At 42.7% G+C, this 20,360-nt stretch overlaps 1 protein-coding gene across 4 annotated transcripts in view; it reads right to left on the bottom strand.

Moving 5' to 3' along the window:
* Positions 1-14,118, bottom strand: part of ADAM12 (ADAM metallopeptidase domain 12) — a 185,546-nt gene extending 171,428 nt beyond the window's left edge. For 3 of the 4 annotated variants that reach the window (XM_033149427.1, XM_033149429.1, XM_033149430.1), the window contains exon 1: positions 13,355-13,678. In XM_033149427.1, coding sequence (XP_033005318.1) covers positions 13,355-13,478 — 124 coding nt within the window. In that variant the 5' untranslated portion in view covers positions 13,479-13,678. Of the gene's footprint in view, positions 1-13,354; positions 13,679-13,832 lie in introns of those variants that run through there. The other variant, XM_033149428.1, reaches the window with a different exon arrangement.
* Between the last annotated feature and the right edge of the window lie 6,242 nt (positions 14,119-20,360).

Here is a 20,360-nt window from a genome sequence, read left to right as displayed (position 1 = left end):
CAAAGACCAGTCAACAAGAGAGAACTAGAGCAGAAATAGCCAATGTGGTGCACTCCAGATGTTGATAGACTATGCAAATAACATCATGCGCTCTTCACGTGCTACAGTTTACCACACAGAGTACTGCAATCATGCTTTCTATCTCCATACATTACTCTCTGAATTAGGAAGACAAGGATTAAAAGATCCAGACACTCAGCCCATTTAGATGTTCCTACTTTGGTACAGAGCACTTGCTGTGTCGAGGATCTTTACATCTGCCCAGGGCTTTTCTTCCAGCAGGAACTCACCAGATCTCAGTTCCGGCACCTCTCAGATGGGTGGCATTGCCATTATAAGAGAACAAGGGAGTCATTCATGGTGAATTCTGGCAAATTCTCCCCCCCCCCCAAAAAAATAGCACTGCATCTGCCTATATGTATAGAACAATGGTTAAAAACTAGCTTTACATTTGAGGCTTCTTCTTAGGTGATCCATTATGACTGAGTAGTAATGGTCCTTTTTGTCTTCCTGCAACCACATAAAAGTAGTATTCAATTCAGGGGTGGGGACCTGTGGCCTATGTTGTTGGACTCCAAATCTCATCATCCTAGTAGCAGGTGGTGCTATACCAAGCTCCCAATCCCCTCACCCCTGCTGGTAAACAGCAGTGACTGTCGAAAAGTCAGGATGGTCAGAGTTGTAGTCTACCAACATCTGAATGGCCATGGGTTAACCACTCTTGCTATAATAGCTTCTCTATAATCAACTGTTAGGCTGATGGATAAAATACAGGTCCTTCTTTGAAGTATTTGATGAGTCATTAATTCAGCCATGAAACTAGCACATCTCTAAACCAACTGCATCTAGAAGTAAAAACAAGATATAGGCTTTGTCTTACAAGTAGGGCAGAATCTGACAGCTTTGGCTTCCTCATCAGGTAACAACAGATCCAGCTTTAGCTGTAAGATAACCATGTTCCTGTTTGCAGATAAGTAGGACTGGGCTTCCTATAGAAGAATTATACTGAACCTGTAAACCTTTTCAGATATGGAGTGTTAACTGTGCGAAAGACTATGCTAAAGACAGGGGAACATACTGCATAAATAGTGCGTTCTCATACTGATAAACTGTTTGAAAAGGGGGAAATGGACAAAAAAATTCAGAGAGAAAGAGCATTTGTATGAGAGAGGGATGTATGCCAGTATGAAACAAGGGCTGTAAATTGCCTAAAGGGACACAAAGGAAGTTGTGTCAGCTAGACAGAATCACACATGAAATCAAAACAGGATTCACAACTTACTAAAAAAAGGGGGATGCAGATAGATGTCAAAGGGTCAAGACAAGAAATGAAGAGTAACTTATGCAATTCAAACAATGCCGAATGTATATCCTTAATTCTTTTCTATGTTTGAGATACGGAAGGCAGAAAAGCTTGTTATAAACACAGAAGAACCTACTGTACATTGTGTAAGAAACAAACAGGAAATGAGATGTAAGCATACAGGGAAACAAAAGATAGTAAGCTTCTGGATGTTCACCCATATGGCTGTGCTCCAAAACGTCTGCCTGCATTTAGTTCAGTGCATAAACAATACACATATATTCTATCACTGGTTCTTTTTTTCTTTAAATATTTATATCCCCGCCTTCATCTATTGATATTGCGACAGGGTAAAAAAATAATCAATATAATAATCTGCCACACAACAATAAAACACATAGTCAGAACAAATAGAGACAGATAAAGTAACAGAAAGGGTTATCAATCAGCAACTTAGAAACCTCTAAACGTTCTTGGCCATGACCACAATTACTGGTTGTCATCTCTGTGAACAGTGCATCAATCACTGCAACTTATTTACAAAAAGTTACTGTAATTTGGGGTGCAATGCCCTAATAATTTACACATGTAGTAATAGTACACAGTACTATTGAGAATTAATCACAGTTAGAGCCCAGTTGCACCAGCTGAGGATCACGCTAATTTCACCTAAATTAATAATTATAATTTCTTTGCTGGTACATTTGTAAATATAAAATTATAGCTTATGGCAAGCTTTAAATTGGACTGAAATTGGCAAGGCAGACCTTTTCCCCATCTTACTGAGCCTTTTAAAGCTTTGGGTTTTCATCCTTCTTAATCAGTGCATTTATTTTCCCTTTTCAATCAAATATTTCTTAATTATAACTCATTTAAATGTAGCAAAGGCATTAATGTCATGTGTCTTTAAGATCTTTGGAAGAGCTCCTGCTTGTTGTTCCATGACCACCAGATAGTCACTTGGTGACAATATGGAACTGGGCCTTCTCGGTGGTTGCACCCACTCTGTGGAATGTCCTCCCTCAGGAAATTTGTGAGGTAGAGACAGTAATTCATTTTAAATGCTCCTTAAAAACTTAAGTTTATACAGACTTTCCTGGTCCCTGACTCTTACTTATTAATATTTTTGTACACTGCTCAGCTTTTATTTAAGAAATATGGTTGCATTTTTAAAAAATCCATTTTTATTCAGTTTTTAGGAAATGCTATTTGTCGCTTTAAAGTTTCTATTATAGTAAGACGTATAAAAATCGTAAGTGTGAAACTTTTTTTAAAAAAAATATCAGTGTGCACTGAAAATAGCTCCTTTCAATCATACAGTACCCCTTTACTTTTTGCTCAAACATAATGAAAATACTTCCTACCAGTCATTGGTCAGATATAGATGGAAAACATTTTATTCTTCTCAGCTCACAAGCCTTCAGAGGAGTATGAACTCAAATGATAACAATCTTCAATATACTACAACACTTTTATTATTACTTCTTTTCCTTCCATAACATCATGAAAGGAAAGACTTAATGCTGCCATGGAAGTAAACAGAACAAGGAAAAAGAATTTTTATTTTTACTCACAGAAAGGGAAAGGGAAGCCTTTGTTGAGAGATAAACAATATGGAAAATTGTGGAGGAATTAACACTTGCTGCCCTCTGAAGAAACAGGTGTATTTCATAATCACAAACATTTAACATTATTAATAAAATATCAGTCTGTCAGAATATTCTGCTTGGTGAAAATGTAGGCTGCATGATTTTATTTATTTATTTGTCTACCACTTGAGTCTAAAAAACTTCACAGCGACTTACGAAAGGAATTTTTAAAATGAAATTATCAGTAAAAATAGGTAAAAATGACTATTTAAAACATTCAAACATAATTAAATTCAAAAATAAGCTTTAAAAAGAACCCAATTAAAACACACATCAGCATTCTACATATCTGGGCAGGCTTGGCTAAACAGAAATGTTTAGAAGGAGCATTACCGGTATATAGCACCTTTAACAATGCTAGAGTTTCACAGACTGAAATGGTCAAGTGGGCAAATATGGGGTAGGGCAATCTTGCAGGTAAACTGGAAAACCCACATAAAGCTTGTGATTTCTGTTTTATTTTATTTTACCATGGCTCTGAAAATACTCAGATGACCACATTAGAGGATGGCATCTGGCTTCCTCGGTCATTCTTAGTACTTGCTTACACACACAAAAAGATGAAGCCTAAGTTTCAACCTTAGACTTGCAGATTTGATCATTTGAACTACAACATCTCCTAGATAATATGCAATGTAGAGACTTTCTACAACAAAAAGGAATACAATGGTCAAGTGGGTACTTTATGCAGATGACCCCTTCCCTAGAGCTATGCTCCTAAATTCTGGATCAGTATTTAAGTTAGAAGCCATCAGCAAGTTCCTCATTTTCCTGAAAGCAGGACAGCTGGTGTATCAGCTAAGAGCTCATTAACTCCTGACCACTGCTACCTCCTTACAATCCAGAAGCACTCCACAAGCAGTATGACCCAACGTAAAATAGCCATATCCACAATCTCAACAGACCACTCAGAAAATGCAATTTGCATCCTATCTAGACTACGCTGTGGTTTCTTCACCCCTATTCCATTCATTACTGACCTCAACGGGCATTCTGAATGTTACGTATTGAAGTTCTCACTCTGGTCACCAGGGGTGTTGTGTATGTAGTTGTCACTCAGGTCCACGTCAGTTAATTTAGGCGGGAAACCCTGGGCTGTTGTTGTTACAATGTTGTCGGCCGGCTGCCTATAAAAGCAGGCCAGCTGAACTGTTTGTGTTCAGTTCAGTTCCATAAAGAACTTCTTGGAGAAATATCTGTGTCGTCTGTTATGTCCACCCACTACTTAATACTGAAAATCTAACCAATATCTGTACAAGTTATCCATGCAGAGAAGTTTACAAAGATAAAGGGGCTACAATGCCGGCACTACTTCCAGCTTTTAGAAAATGAGTATCTATCAAATAGCTTCTGTGAGAATAGCTAGAATGATCTCAAAGTACCTGCTAAAAATGTTAAGTCCTATTCAGTGTTATGTATATACAGTACAAGTCTTACTGAATCCTACAATGGGAATAATGTGTACCCCTTTCTTCCACAAAACATTTATTCAATGGCACATCCTGCTGCTTCTTTTTCTTTCTTTTTAATCTTAATTCTAACTTATCTTGTTCATTTACATCATGTATTTTTCTTCTCTACAAAATTAATAGTCTTGTAACATTTTTTTAGAACATTAAAGATCAGCTAAGGCCTTTGATGAGCCTGAGGACAAAACAGCAGCTAGATGACTCCATGCTTTTCTGAAATTAATTCAGTGCCTTCTGCTTCTAATCAAAATGTATCCTCTCTCTAAGTTGACAGGGCTGCCAACTTCAAACTAATGTACATGGAGGTTTGTTGCATGTCCATTTGATCTTTTGCATTGGTTAGATTCATAAGACATAACTACTCGCATGAAAAGGATGATTTTCAAGTATTACTGCCCCTTTAGCTAAGCACCTAAAAGAAACTTTGCTACATTTCAGTTCAAAGAAATATTCAGTGTCATCACTTCCTTTTCAGTGAATCACTTCCTTCTGAGCTACAATGTACTGATAAAAATACCTGCAAGACAAAATGTGCCTTCAATATGAATTCAGATCTCCAGGGCCTGATGAGCTTCTCCCAAGGGTACTAAAGGAGGTTGCAGGTGTAATCTCCAGTCTCTGTAGACTGGAGGTGGGCAAATGTTATCCCCATCTTTAAAAGGAGGATAAAAGAAGACCCAGGTAACTACTGACTAATCAGCTTGATATCAACACCAGGAAAGGACCTAGAACAGACAATTAAATGGTTGTTCTGTGAGCACTTAGGATGCTGCAGTTACTAAGACCCAGTATGGGTTTCTCAAAAACAAGTCATGCCAGAGGAATCTCATTTCTTTTTTTCTTTTTTTTTTTGATAGAGTTGCAAGCTTGGCGGATCAGGGGAAAGCTGTGGACATGGTGTATCTTGATTTCAGTAATGCTTCTGACAAAGTCCCCCATGCTATTATTGTGGAGAAACGGGTAGAATGAGGGCTGGATGAGGTAGCTTTTAGGTGGATTTTTAGCTGGTTCACTGACCAAACCCAAATAGTGCTCACTAATGGATCCTTATCATCCTGGGAAAAAGTGACAAATGGAGCCCCAAAAAGTTCTGTCCTGGGAGATGTAGCTAATGACACAGAAGAGACCATCTGAATTTAAGATGACCTTAACAAATTGGAGATCTGGACCAAAACTAACAAAATGAAATTCAATAGTGACAAATGTAAGGTTGTACACTTAGGCAGGAAGAACCAGCTGCACAATTATAAGATGGGGGACACCTGACTTGCCTGTAGTACATGTGAAAAGGATCTAGAGGTCTTCATTGACCACAAACTAAACATGAAGCAACAGTGTGATGCAGCAGCAAAAAAAGGCTAATGCTAGTCTAGGCTACATCAACAGAAGAATAGTGCCCTGATCAAGGGAAGCAATAGTTCCACTCTGCTCTGCCTTGGTCAGACCACACATGGAGTACTATGTCCAGTTCTGGCTGTCACTAAGAAATATATTGACAAGCTTGAATGTGTGCAGAGGGGGGCAACCAATATGATCAAAGGTCTAGAAACGAAGCCTTATAAGGAATGGTTGTGGGAGTTGGGTATGTTTAGCCTGGATAAGAGGAGATTGAGAGGATAAAAGAAGATAGCCATCTTCAGATATCTAAACAGCTGTCACATGGAAGATGGAGCAATCTTGTTTTCTCCTGCTGTGAAGTGTAGGACCTAAACCTATGGCTTCAAGTTACAAGAAAGAAGATGCCAACTAAACATCAAGAATTACCTTGATGGTAAGAGCTGTTTGACAGTGGAATGGACTCTGTCAGAAGGTGGTGGACTCTCCTTCCTTGGAGGTTTCTAAACAGAGGTTGGATGGCCATCTGTCATGGGTGCTTTATCTGAGATTCCAGCATTGCTGGGGGTTGGACTACATTACCCTTGAGGTTCCTTCCAACTCTACAAATTTATGATTCTATGATTTTATAATCTCAAGACTGCTAATTTTACTACTTGGCTAGCTGAATACACTGCTATATTGAGAAGGGATTAAACAGTCTTTCATGAATATAATAGTACCCATTGTAGCACATGCTTCCTTAACAGTTGGTTCTTCTTAATATTTCAGCTTCTGTGGTATAACCTTTGGAAGCCTGCAGTTCTGTACACAATAAAGTGCTTCATTCTGGGAGCCATATGACTCCATCAGTCATTCAAGCATATGTTTGGTGCAGGGTGAAAGAGCAGAACTTATTTAAGTCAAATATTTCAAAGCTGAATGTATCTTTAAAAATACCTGGTTTATATGTCAATATAGCATCTCTAGAAACCTTTCATTTCTTGTATATTGGCTTGACCCACACTTTATTGGCATGGGTCTGAGCCGTTTCTCCCTTGCTCACATGGAAAACCCACTCCTTAGTGCTAAATAGGAGAAAACATAAATCCGGAGAAAACCTGTGTTGCTGTTTGCTCCAGCTGAGTGCTAAGAACAGTTTCCCCACCAGGGGAAAGCAGTAGGACAATAGGAAGTGTCAGTGAGCCCTGAGAAGGAAAATGGTAAAATGTAATGGCAAAATACAGATAAATTAGAGGGGCTTTTTACTATAAGATGAAGTGGCCAGGTAAGCAGCTGATGATTAGAAATGGGAAAGAAATTCAGTTCCATTCACACGTGAAGGTGAACCTACCTAACTCATACTTTCTGAAACTATATGTGAAACAAAACACAGACATCCTTCAAAACTTTCATTTCTCCAAATTTTGCAATGCAGTTGTCCAGCCAAGCAATGTGTGCAAAAATGCATCTATTACTGGAAATAATGTCCATTCCATTTTGGCGATGGTAACCCTGGTTTAAGGAGCCATTTGGCGCCTAGCTTATATATCTGATTTTCTAACACTGTATAGTAAGCTGATTTGAGTTATCTTGGTAAAAAAGCAGCCAATAAATTTAATAAACATGCTGCTTCCCCACCATATAGGTACAAAGGGCTTAATTCACAACTATGAGAACAAAGAATGGCGTGAAAAGTCATAGACACAATAACACTGAAAATTTTGTAACTATGTGACCAACATCTCATTTTGATCAGTTTTACAAAGATAAAACAGTGTTCCTGCTTATATTTTTTCCCAGTTTCTACCAAAAAGCACCTTGAGAACTAATACATAGGGATTAGTCCTTGCATCTGCGGCTAGTAATAAACAGAACAACTCAAATACTTCCAGCTCCTGCCTGCTTGCATGTTCATTTCACTTAGTGCAGTGTAAAGACAAAGAGCTGGAGGATTACTCATTCAATATTTTTGTGTTTCACCATTCAGATGGCGTGACATTCACATTGTAATTTAATCTTTCACAGATAAGCAGCCATAAGCAGGGTAATTTGCTACATTCAATCAGCTCATATTTTGAAAGGGACACAAATATAAAAACACATACACCACAACAAATTGAGGACACTACCAGAAAAGTTTCAAATATGTGCCTGATTAGAATCTTTTGTGTAACTGCTGGCAACAGATGCAAGAGGCATTTCTGCCAAGTTCCACATTCAGATCTGTATGTCTTGCTGTATGCTATCAGCCAGCACAATTAACAGGCCATGGAGTATTCTACTTGTTGCCATATTAGATCATATATTTTGGAGAAGAAAAAATGTGTTTATCCAGTCTATGGTTTCATTGTACTTTATTTTCAGATACACAAACAGTAAATTCAAGTCGTCCTCATTCTTACTCAAGTTCTGGGCCAGAAATGACACTGAAATGAAGTCATTTTAATAGCACCATGCTTTTGAAGCATTGAAGAAGATAGCTAAAGTCTTAATGGATTTTTTTTAAAAAAACGCAGTGCACATATTTTAAATATTTTGTTTAAAAACAAAGATTTAAAATATTACAAAATGGTGCGCAACCTTCCAAGTTCTCCCTAAATCTCCATTGGGCTAGATCAGTGATGGCCAAACTTGGCCCTCCAGCTGTTTTTGGACTACAACTCCCATCATCCCTAGCTAACAGGACCAGTGGTCAGGGATGATGGGAACTATAGTCCCAAAACAGCTGGAGGGCCAAGTGTGGCCATCACTGGGCTAGATGGTAAACAATCCATAGGCAGGGGCGGGGGCGGGGGAGTTTGCCAATACTGTACTTCAAGTTGTGAAGTCTGCAACTATTCACACAGGAAACCAGGAAAAGCACAAGGGTTCTTTGATAGGTACGAAGGGGCGGATCTAGTCCCTGGGTCAGATCTAGTTTTTGTGGTTTTAGAGATGGTGAGGCAGCCATTACTATGTTTCTTCTTCCTGGCAGTCCTTGGTGCAACCTAATATCTGAAGAGCACTTAAAAGAGCTTTGTCTGGATGTCTGCTGCCTCCTCTCACATTATAATAGTGACCAGATACATACCCCATAGCTTTGACACAAGTCAGCAAACTTTCTTCTTCTTCCCTCTCCTTCCTTCCCCATTCTGTTTATTTATCTAGCTGGTGAAGAATTATAGAGAATTTGAAAGCTTGCAAATTATTTTGTGATGTTTTGGTTGGATTTTTTGTTGCTGGCCTCTAAGGCTAATTTTGCTTTTTTGCATACTTTTAAATAACGCATAAATCTCCTATTTTGAAGGTCTGTTGCAATACACATTGATGCGAATGAACAATGAATTAGGCCATGTGCTTGCCTGTGACTAAGCGCAAACTTCAATCATTCAGGCAAGGCTGTGAGCAGGATTCCTGCATTGTAGAGGGTTGGACTAGATGATCCCCAGGGTCCCTTCCAACTCTACAATTCTATAATTATATGATACTTCATACTAAACAAATCATGTTGCGTGGAATGTAGATAGGTAAAGCATATGTAATGGACTTCATAATATAAAATTGAATGAAACAAATTTTTATAACATGGCTCACTCAATGACTACAGAAGGTCATTTCAGTAAAATTAAGGCAGAACTCATCCTCAATAGTGAGGAACGTTTCAAATACAGAAGCTTGGGTTTATCTCAGTTTTTTTATTTGTAGTTGTTGTTGGGTCCATCTGGTTCTGGGACAAACTGGCAAGATCAGTATCTGTCTGCAATTCTATATGTTCTGTGTTTTAGTTCAATACATTATTTGTACAGTAATTATTGTATAATTGCAGCTGAGACAAGTACCCTAACAGATTATCCAAAACTGGCTTTGACTTTAAAGTACATATAATATTGGGAGTGGGGCTGGGGCAGTCCAAAGAAACAAACAGACCTGATATGCAATATAAGAGAGTCTGAATAAGTTGCCTACAAAAAGCAGTATAGGGTTTTTTGGGTTTTGTTTTTTTTGCTATTCATCTAAGTTCTTAAACACTCTCTCAGAGCTATTTAAATTCATTACATAAACACTTGGGCAGTTAAGCACTCATAAAATTGCTTTGTGAAGTGCCTACCCTACATTCACAGTAACCCATTTTATGCTTTAATATCTCAGGTGTATAATTTTTCTCCTTAAACTAACACAAATACCATGCCGATTATATTATGGATCCTGCGTGCCAAGTATTTAGCCTAGAAGCAGCATAATTCAGTACAGAGGTACACTGTGAGTCAAATCCCACAAGCATGTGTGCTTGACAAGAGAGAGAGAATGTCGCTTTAAGTTTTGCATCTATCAGCACGGTGGGTCACAGATGGCCTTCATCAACTCATATCATTATCCCGTTATTTATTTATTTAAACACCCCTATGCTGCATTTCATTTTTTTTTTTAAATGAAAGCTGGTTCACAATTACAAAACTAAAATCATCACTTAGAAAAGACTACAGCAACCTCCACAGTAGCCAGGAAAACTAAAAGCTAAGTATCACTGACCAGCAACTGCTTGGCAAACAAGGTTATTTTAACAAATGCCAAAAACACACCACCGTTGGGGCTTGCCTTATTTCAGTTGGCACCTATGGGTGGTGGTGAAGGTTCTGTTCCATGTAAAAGCCCAATTTTAGCACACTGCAATACTGTACATGCCTCCCTGAAAAATGTAAATGAACTCAGTGGGGGCTACTTCTGACATGTATAAGACTACTGTACATTGATTAATCTGAATTAGAGCTCTGCAGCTCTATTATACTGAGAAAACATTCCAAGGGGAAGGTTCCAAACACTGGTTGCATTCACATGCAACACTAAGCTATAGTACAACAAGCAAATGAACAAGCCATGTATTGTTCACCCAAACTTGTTTTTTCCTCAGTTGCTTCCATAGCAGGCTGAGCACCTGGTGTGGTGTGATCGAACAAACCATGGTTAAGCATAGCTGCTGGGTTCAGACATGACACCAAACCATCATTAAAGCAAGCCATGGTTCATAAGTCAACAATAAAACATTGCTCATATTGTGCACCCATGGCCCAAGTCCACTGCCCACCCCAACTGATTTTAGGTGATCCATGATGCCCAGCCAACCACCAAATAATTTGGTTACGTTCCCCCCCCCAAAAAAATAGCCAGCAGGTGGCATCATTGTGCCTCCACTGTTGTGGTCACTGCTGGTGTGGGAATGGGGGTGTCACCTCTTTTTAGCTTCTTTCTCTGTTGCACCATTCTTAAAAGGTGAGTGCCCTTGTTAGAACATCTCTGGAAGGCTGATGAAACAGGAAGAAATGTTTCTTCCTGCTTCCTGTCAAAGACCTTCTGACAATTGTGCCATACCATAGGAAGAAGGACCTTTTCAAAGGTAAGAGGTGGCTCTGTTTCTCCCTCCCTAAGGAACTGTTAGAACAGGAGGCTTTCCTACTCTAGCACTGCCCTGGAGAATGAAAACGCTGCTTTCTGTGTGGCTCTATCTGCTCCTGAGTCTGTCCTGCTCCGTCTGTTCTGTGTGAATGTGCATGTGTGCAGGCTCATCTTGTCTGCTCCCCACCCCCGCAATCTGAATGCATGTACATGTGTGTGCATAAACTGCATCTCCCTCACCCCGCCACTGAGTGTATGTCCATTTGTACACATACTGCATGTGTTAAATGTGCTTAGTTTGGTATTTAATCCTTGGACAGATAGCAACCCCTCAATGTGATCACCAAGCCAAAAAATGTTATCTACCCCTTGGGCCCAACAAACCATGGTTTAGCGCAGTTTTCTCCAATCCACTGCCCTCCAGATGTTTTAGGCCAGTGTTTTTCAACCTTTTTTGGGCAAAGGCACACTTGTTTCATGAAAAAAATCACGAGGCACACCACCATTAGAAAATGTTAAAAAATTTAACTCTGTGCCTATATTGACTATATATAAAGTAATTCTCTTGAATAGGAATCAAATAAACACAAAGAAAGTATTTTTCCCACGGCACACCAGGCAACATCTCGCGGCACACTAGTGTGCCGTGGAACAGTGGTTGAAAAACACTGTTTTAGGCTACAAGTCTCATCAGTCCTGGCCACCATGGCCAGTGGTGAAGGATGGTGGGAGTTGCAGTCTAAATTGGCACCTGGGGGACACCTGGTTGGGGAAGGGTGGCTTAGTGTTATGTGAGAACAAGGCTGTGTACTTTGTAATACTAGATTCAATTCTATTTGCCTCTATTCTTGGGGCACCCAACCATGCATACAAGTCAACACGCTTATTTTCTAGTAACATGAATAAAAGTAAAATTCTACACATTTACTCAGAACGATGTCACTCTCATGAAAGTGTGCATAGAACTGTAGTGTAAAAGTTTCATGCCAATTAAAAAACAGCCCTGTTGTTGCTTTTCAGTGACTTATTGGTATCAAATAAGAAAACAAACAGACATTTATTGGTGGGGAAGAACAAAAGGCTTATTTGGGGGGGGGGGAACAGGGAGGGCTGTTATTTATGTACCGAAATCCATATTCGCACACAACTTAATTTACAACAATAAGCAACTTCTGCAACTGCATGTACAACTAGGGCTGCACACACACACTTCCTATGCCCTTACCTGAAAAGTGAATCCCCACGGAATTGGGAATTACCTTTCAAAGTTTTAGCTGGAGGTAATCCTGCCTGAGGACCCTTCCTGGGACATTTCACCGTTCCTAGGATTCACCTGTGATTCGTCTTAAAATCAACCTTTGAAAGTGAAGATCTTCTCTCTCTCTCTCCTCCTCCCCCCCACGCCCCGCCCAGCCCCGCCCAGACTTCAGCGTCTTCTGCCTTTCACAGCACTCAGGCAGGCTGGCTGGCTGGCATTCAACAGGTGGCCACGAGGCATGCAGGACTGCAGTGGTGGCGGCGGTGGACAGGGAGTTTCACCTGTTACATTTATAATTTCCACACAGCTGCTGAAGGCGGCTGGGAGTCCTGGGGAGGTGGGGGGGGGAGAGAAATGGCCTTTCGGAAACCCTTTGGCGTGAAGTGACTGACGGCAACACCGGCGCGAAAGGCAGCAGTGCCTCTTGTGCCCATTTTCGAAACGGAGCAGCAAAGCCCGCGCTTTTGCGCCGAGGGAAACGCCGCCTCTGCAAGGGCGCGCTCGCGCTCGCGGGACGCGTTCGGGCGCCGGCTGGCGGGAATTCCGTCCTTCGAGCCAGGCGAGCGTGTCCCTCCCCCCCCCCCCCGGCCGCCAAAAAGCCTCCCGCCCAGCTCGGCTCTCCGACTGCTGGAAGGAGCCGCCAACAGACGCGCCCGGAGAGACAGAGAAAGAGAACTGCCGGCTCCTCGCCTCTACTTTGCTCCCTTCTCTGTACATCAGTCACACAAAAGGAGAACGGGGGCGGTAGGGAGAGGATTGTTCAGTCAGTGTGACCAACTCGGGGGCAAAATATAAAGAGGGGAGAAGAAGAGGCGCCTAGGAGATACAGCAGAGGAAAATATGCCGAAAGGGCGGCTTCCTTGCAGGACAAAAGAAATGCAAAACGTCGACATTTGACAGAACTTGGGGAGGGCCGCTTTGGCGACAAGGAAGTTATTTATGTGCGGTGCATGCATGCATGTTACGTATATAAGCATTTCCAACTTACCTTGAGCTCCGGATGGTGGTGCTATTAAGAGGCTGAGCAGCAGCAGGAGCAAGAGCTGGGCAGGGGGCTGAGGAGGAGGAGGAGGAAGGGAGCGTAGCCGCTCTGCATGGCGACGCATGAACATCTTAGCCTAGACTGAGAAACTTTCATCAGCTGGGGCTGGAGAACAGCCCCATTAATATACAGTTACAGAGCGAGCGAGAGAGCACGGAAACTCAGGATGTGAGAGATTTCCTGCATACAGCTGACTCCCAAACCCCTCCTGCTCCTGCATAGGCTGATGATGAGTTGGGCTTTGCTTTCATATTCCCCCCCCTCTCTTAAACTGTTGATGGAGAGCCCCCCCCCCCCGCAAGATCAAATATGTTGACCGTTGCAATAACTGAACAAATTGTCCGGGTTGGCTAACAGGAGGCACTGAAAATCGTTAGTGGAAGAAGGCAGGCCCTGTGAAAAAGTGTCCCTTGCCAACACTCACAGTTCTCATTACAATGGAACAAATTATTGTCTTCTTTGCCTTCGTCCTGCTGCTCCCGCGCAGGGTCCTAGTGCCCTCCGAAACGTGCAGGCAGAAACCGTTCCTTTGCAGAACAAGTGACCTGCCAATTTTCAGTTCGTGTTGGAAGGAGACTCCCTCATTTGGGATTAATTTTAAGGCTGGCTGTAAAATTCTTCTTCCCCTCCAGCGATGATGAATGATCTTGTTTTGTCTCAAACGTCTCTTCTCTCAGATTGTTGTGTGTGTGACTCAAATGGCTTCAGAAAAAAAGTGATGAGTTATTCCCCTCCCTTCAAAAATGAAAGGATTCCTTGCTGATATTATAATTGTGCTTAATTCCAATGCCTGGTTGGATTGTATTTTATGTCATTTTAAAGTGTGAGGAATAAAATACTTCTTCAGCACGCCTCCCTCAGGATTTTTGTTTTTAAATCTCCTTCCTTCACATTGTCACAGCTGTCAGACAAATGAAAAGATATTACTTTGTGTCTGACATGCGGTCACCCATCACAGGAACATATGTAAATAGATGATGTTTGCAGTCTTCTCCCTTTATGACAGACTTGCAGCAGGCAGGGAAAGGGGCCAGATCATCCTTCCAAAATTTGGAACACTAAAGTATTAGTTTCTGCAAGTGGATAAAAGCCAGTTTTTGTGTATGTGTTGAAATTCATGCATCCACCTTTGTAATGTTAGTAAAAATCCATCTTTCTGGAACAGGTGAGGAGGACAAAGGGGTCTATACACACGATAATTCATCTACTGCACTTATTTGTTCTGAAATGTTGTCGTCAAGTTTGGTTTGTACCCTCAAGGTGGAATTAAGGTGGTTAGGGGTTTGGTGCATTTCCCAAAATGAAGCCCCCGCTGCTGCTCCCTGCCAAGGATGACACGAAATAGCTTGATTTGAAGTGATCCATGCTCTGGCGACCTCCAGTCAACCATTGTAATGCACTCTATATGGGGCTGCCCTTGAAGGTGGCCCAGAAGCTGCAATTGGTTCAGAATGCAGCAGCCAGGGTGCTGGAAAACATTATTGCCTGAGTAGCTTCTTTAGGACCTGTGCTGGTTGCCATTACGCTTCTGAGTCCAATTGAAGATGCTTATTTTGACATATAAAGCCCTAAGTGACTTGGGCCCAGAATATCTGAAGCAACACCTCCTCCCATGTAGACTAGCTTGGGCGCTGAGATTTGTTGGCAGTTCCACTGCCATGTGAAGTTCACGAGGGGTCAGTGTGTGAGAAGGCCTTTTCCATGGTAGCCCCCAGGCTGTGGAATGCCCTCCCCTCTGAGGTGCAACTGGCCTTTTCACCATGAATTCTTACATTAGGTCAGGCTGTACCTGTTTGCATGGGCCCATGGAAGGAGTATTTCCTGTTGAATTTAATGGGGCTTATTCCCAAGTAAAGTAGTTAGATTTGCTGCCTAAATCCCAATGATTTCAAAAGGAAGGAGTGAGATTCTGGTTAATCACTTCCAGAGAACACAATGGAATTTTAAAGAAGCTTAATATGGAATGAATTGTTCTCTTCATTTTTCCATCTCATAGCGGGGTGGGGTGGGGGTGGAATTGTCTATGAAAGGATCCCTATCTTACATTTCTATCCATAAAGTATCCAGGGTAGCTAACATCAGAAATTAAAACAAAACAATGAAACAAGTAACAATCAATAATTGTTAAAAGAGGGAATAAAACAACCAAGCAACTAGAATCATAACAAAAACAAAATTCAATCAGCGTTACATATATCAAAGGGTTACCTAAGGATTACAATTTCCAATTACAAGTGAAAAATAGGATGTGAAGGAGTGGCAGATACATTTCCCGGGATAGCAGACAGAAAATTCCACATTGTGGGGGCTGCAATATAAAAGGCCTTAGTAAGTATTCAGGAGGGGAGGGGATTGAGGAATGTGCGTGTCATGAGGTCAACAAAATCCTCTCCCTGCACTATCCAGGGATGTTCTACGAGTAAGAAAAGGGAAACATACATATTTTCCATTTCCCACCCTCTAGAGCATCCACTCTTCCAACTCGGTGGATTTAACATCCTGATTAAATTAAACCACAGTTTTCTAGTATGGATATAATGGAAATTTATGGCTTTTCAAACTCCTGAAAGTTTTCTATTCTTGTGTGCAAACAAAGGTAAAGGTGGATGCAGTATTGCATGGGTCTGATGCTCATTCTTGGACTCAGCAGCCATGGTTTATTGAACTGTGATTGCTACCTCTGAATCTGATCACAGTATTAATATTGACATTTCGGCCTAGAAAAATCCTGAGTGTTCTTTGTGGGGTGAGTTTTCAGTCTGATCCTAAGCATGTTTATAAAGAAGTAGCACCCCAGTAGGCAGGGGCGTCGCTAGGGGGGGGCGCTGGGGGCGGTACGCCCCCGGGCGACAGGGGCCACAAGCGGCGGGTGGGGGCGACAAGCGGCGGGTGGGGGCGACAAGCGGCGGGTGGGGGCGACAAGCGGCGCCCCTCCCGCCACTCCCCAGGCAACGCCGGTCACCCCGGGAGCAGCAGCGCTGCACGGACGGGGTGGTCCCTCGGCCGTGCGCTGTTGCTCCCGGGGCGAGCGGCGGCGCATGGGGGTGACAAGCGGCAGCCCCTCCCGCCATTCCCAAGCGCTGCCGCTCCCTCCGTCACCCCAGGAGCAACAGCGCACGGCCGAGGGAGCACCCCGTCCGTGCAGCGCTGCTGCTCCCGGGGTGACCGGCAGCGTGGGGAGTGGCAGGAGGGGCCGGCGCTTGTCAGCCCCACGCGCTGCCGCTGGCTCCGTCCCCCCGGGAGCAGCAGTGCACGGTGTGTGCGGTGCTGCTGCTCCTGGGGCAACGGAGCGAACGGCGGCACGTGGGGGTGGCAGGAGGCAGCCCCTCCCACCATTCCCACGCGCTGCCGCTCCCTCCGTCACCCTGGGAGCAGCAGCGCACGGCCCGACGACGGAGTGCGCCTGCGCGCGCAGGCGCACTCTGTCATCGGATCGCCGCTTCCACAGCCTCCTTTTGAGCCGGAGAGCTTAAAAGCGAGCTCTTCGGCTTAAAAGAGGGCTGCAGAAGCGGCGCCGGCACCCCCGGAAACGCCCTGGGGGCGGAGCGTCATGACGTCACAATGTGATGTCACGACGCCCCGCCCCCGGGGCGTTTCCTTTGCCGCCCCGGGTACCGCGGAGCCTTACTCCGCCACTGCCAGTAAGACTGTCTCAAGACCCACTGAACTCAATGGGGCTGCCTGCTCAGTATACACGTATAGGATTACCCTGTAAATGGTTAAAATGGCTAAGCTATATCTGAAACTGGGTGATTTGTTTTTTAAAATGACAGCAGATTTGGGGTTTCAGAGGGGAATTCTGCCAAACTGTTGTTTCTTATTAAAATGATAAAGCACTGTAAAATTACATTCAGATATAAATAAAAGTGACAGAACAATCCTGAAGTTATTTATGCATTTATGAAATATATATATATGCTGCAGTTTTAATCTTTTGGCAACAGCCTGTCTCAAAATGAGACCACATTCTGAAAGGATAAAAGAATTTTATGAAGCAGTATTTACAAGATGCCACCAAGCAAGCATAATTTCGATTTAGAAAGAACTGGGACATCAAGTGCATGTGTGTGTGTGTGTGTATGTAAAGTTTATACATTCCACTGCTTTATAGTTGCTGCACAACTTGATGGTTTTGGGAGCAACATTTTAAGTAGCAGCTATTTTTGCTGGCCTGTTCCTCTTGGGATCTTTGCCTAGCCTACATCAATCACACCTGAATTCTTCCAACTGAATTTCTCCAGTCAATGCATAGTCTTACTCAAGCAGATGAACCTGAAAAGGTACCGGTAGCATGAGCTTGGGTAGCAATGAAACTTGAAATAATGCATTTCAGTTCTATCTACTATTTTCTGTGCATGTAAATGGCAAATGCTTTGGAAGCTCCAATATCTTCTTTCGGAGTGATTTAGGTTGTGTTTTCCTTGAAGTTCCATTATATGTAAACAACAACAACAACAACTTGCACTCCATTCTCTTGAAATCAAAGCACCTTGTGTTTTCAGTGTTCTTAAATACTTAGCTTTGGACCATACAGAACAACAACCCCTCTTCCTGCATGCCTTCTCCAGAGTGACTCTTAAGTGTCAATCCTCAGTGGCCGTCTCACCTCCTTTCACTCTGATTGGCTCCAACAAGCAAAATGGCTGAGAAGATTTCTTCTCAGTGGCTAAACAGCTCCTTTTTTTCCTGCTGTTTGGGTAGCTGTAGGGTGCCGGAGACAGGGACTCTGCAACATCAGACCTCTGGAAATGGCAACACAGGCAGGACCATCAAACACTCAAAACGGAGTTCAGAAACTTCTCAACAACAACAAAAGTCCTAGGCGTCAAGGCTGCATGAAACACATGCCTTAAGATAATTCTCTTTAACCTGGTGCCTTCCACAGCTGTGCTGGCTGGGGCTGATGGGATTTGTAATCCAAAATGTATGGAGAGCAGTAGATTGGGAAAGTTGCTTTGACTGAATCCCCATCCCCTCTTCTCCATGATAACTGGGAGGGCTAGTTTTGATAACTCATTGGTAAGAAAAATGTACCCTTTGTTTTCTCAAAGGTGGTAATATCTGTGGTTCATAAATAAGACTACAGTTATATAGGTAATATTATTACAATGTTTACTTCACAATAAGTCCCACCCCAAGGACTTCCAAGGAACTGCAGCCCATATCTAATAACGTAGGAAGGGTTCTCTTTGGGCTTTCAGTCATTCCACTTACATAGAAATTTATCTTGTGCACACTCTTTGTAAAGGAAACTTTGGGATAGTACAGTTTCCCCACAAGAGATCTAAGCAGATGTTTACTTGGCAATTTCTGCACTAAGGTTTGAAGGTTGCACTGATTCTGAAGGCTCAGCAGCAGATTGAATCGTGACATTTTGGAGCCATGCCCTCTAACCTGTTCTTTCATTGTGATGGTGCATCCGTTGTTCTTCAGAGGATCCACCAGTGACTGCCAGACTTCAGAGTACCAAACTGCAGCTCTTTCAGGCAGAACTATCTGTCATATTACATTCAGAGGTAAGAAGTCAAAAATCACAGTTTCCCCCATCTCAGCCTATTTTTTTCCTAGGAAAGAAGAGAATTGTTTATGGTTTAGTATCTTTGTACCCATTCATACATTTATCTTCATACATCCTTTTCAGACTCGAAATTGCCTTGGTTTACGTCCTCCCATATGGTCCCATTATTTTCCCCATGTTGCTATTTTCTTATCAAGATGACGTTGCCAGTTACCATGTGCTTATCGCATCTTGCAATTCCAGCTGCTTTTCTAAAATTGTGAGTCACGGGGGACGGGGACGGCAGAGAGACACAACACGGAAAGAATCTTGGCTTCCTTTCCTTTTAGGCTCCATAGCAGATAGCAAAGTTTGAAAACATTACCTACAGCTACTCTTTAAAAAAAAAGTGATACAGGAAATACAGTCATAGGTCATCTTCACAACAATTGCTACTCACAAAAATCTGATTTGTTTAGTGGCAGGAAGGGGAGAGACTTGCAATTTTAGTATAAAGTATTCAGAATACAAGCTCCAGCTAAGAAGCAACTACAGTGAAATCTGACACAGTGTTGGATTTAGATCAGGGTTAGGTTTGCTTCCCTATGCACCTTAACTGGCCATTTTCCAATTCAACCAAAGAGAGGGAACCTGAGACCCTCCCGTAGTTGCTGGACTCCCATCATTCTGGACCATTCTGGCTGGGGCTGGTAGTAGATGAGAGTGTAACAACTTCAGGAAGGCACCAGGTTTCCCATCCCTGTGCTAAACCTGCCTTCAACCTTCCTCACTATTGTTGCAGGAATATAGAATAAGGCAGGGATATATTGCAAGCGGCCTTATTTAAAAGGAGATGCAGGTGGCGCTGTGGTCTAAGCCACAGAGCCTAGGGCATGCTGATCAGAAGGTCAGCGCGACAGGGTGAGCTCCCGTTGCTCGGTCCCTGCTCCTGCCAACCTAGCAGTTTGAAAGCACGTCAAAGTGCAAGTAGATAAATAGGTACCGCTCTGGCGGGAAGGTAAACGGCGTTTCCGTGCACTGCTCTGGTTTGCCAGAAGTGACTTAGTCATGCTGGCCACATGACCCGGAAGCTGTATGCCAGCTCCCTCGGCCAATAAAGCGAGATGAGCGCCACAACCCCAGAGTTGTCCATGACTGGACCTAATGGTCAGGGGTCCCTTTACCTTTACCTTTATTTAAAAGAAGCTCCCATCTGTTCCATGTGGGCAGAGGGAACTCCCATTTGCTGCTGTTCCTGCCCATGGTATATACTGTATTCGGTCAATGGTAAACTATATTATGATAACCATAGTCTGTACCAACATGACGTTCAGAATATCTCCTCCCACTACCAAGCACCATGTGCCTTGGGACACAATCTGCAGCAGAAATATTCAAAGCAGCCAACTGGTAAGAGAATATGAGCTTTGTTTATAGCTTTGGAAGGCTGTGCTT

Source organism: Lacerta agilis, chromosome 5 (genome assembly GCF_009819535.1).
Source record: "Lacerta agilis isolate rLacAgi1 chromosome 5, rLacAgi1.pri, whole genome shotgun sequence".
Lineage (NCBI taxonomy): Eukaryota > Metazoa > Chordata > Lepidosauria > Squamata > Lacertidae > Lacerta > Lacerta agilis.
The sequence above is the reverse complement of the archived record's forward strand: the minus strand, read 5'-3'. Positions and strand labels throughout refer to the sequence as shown.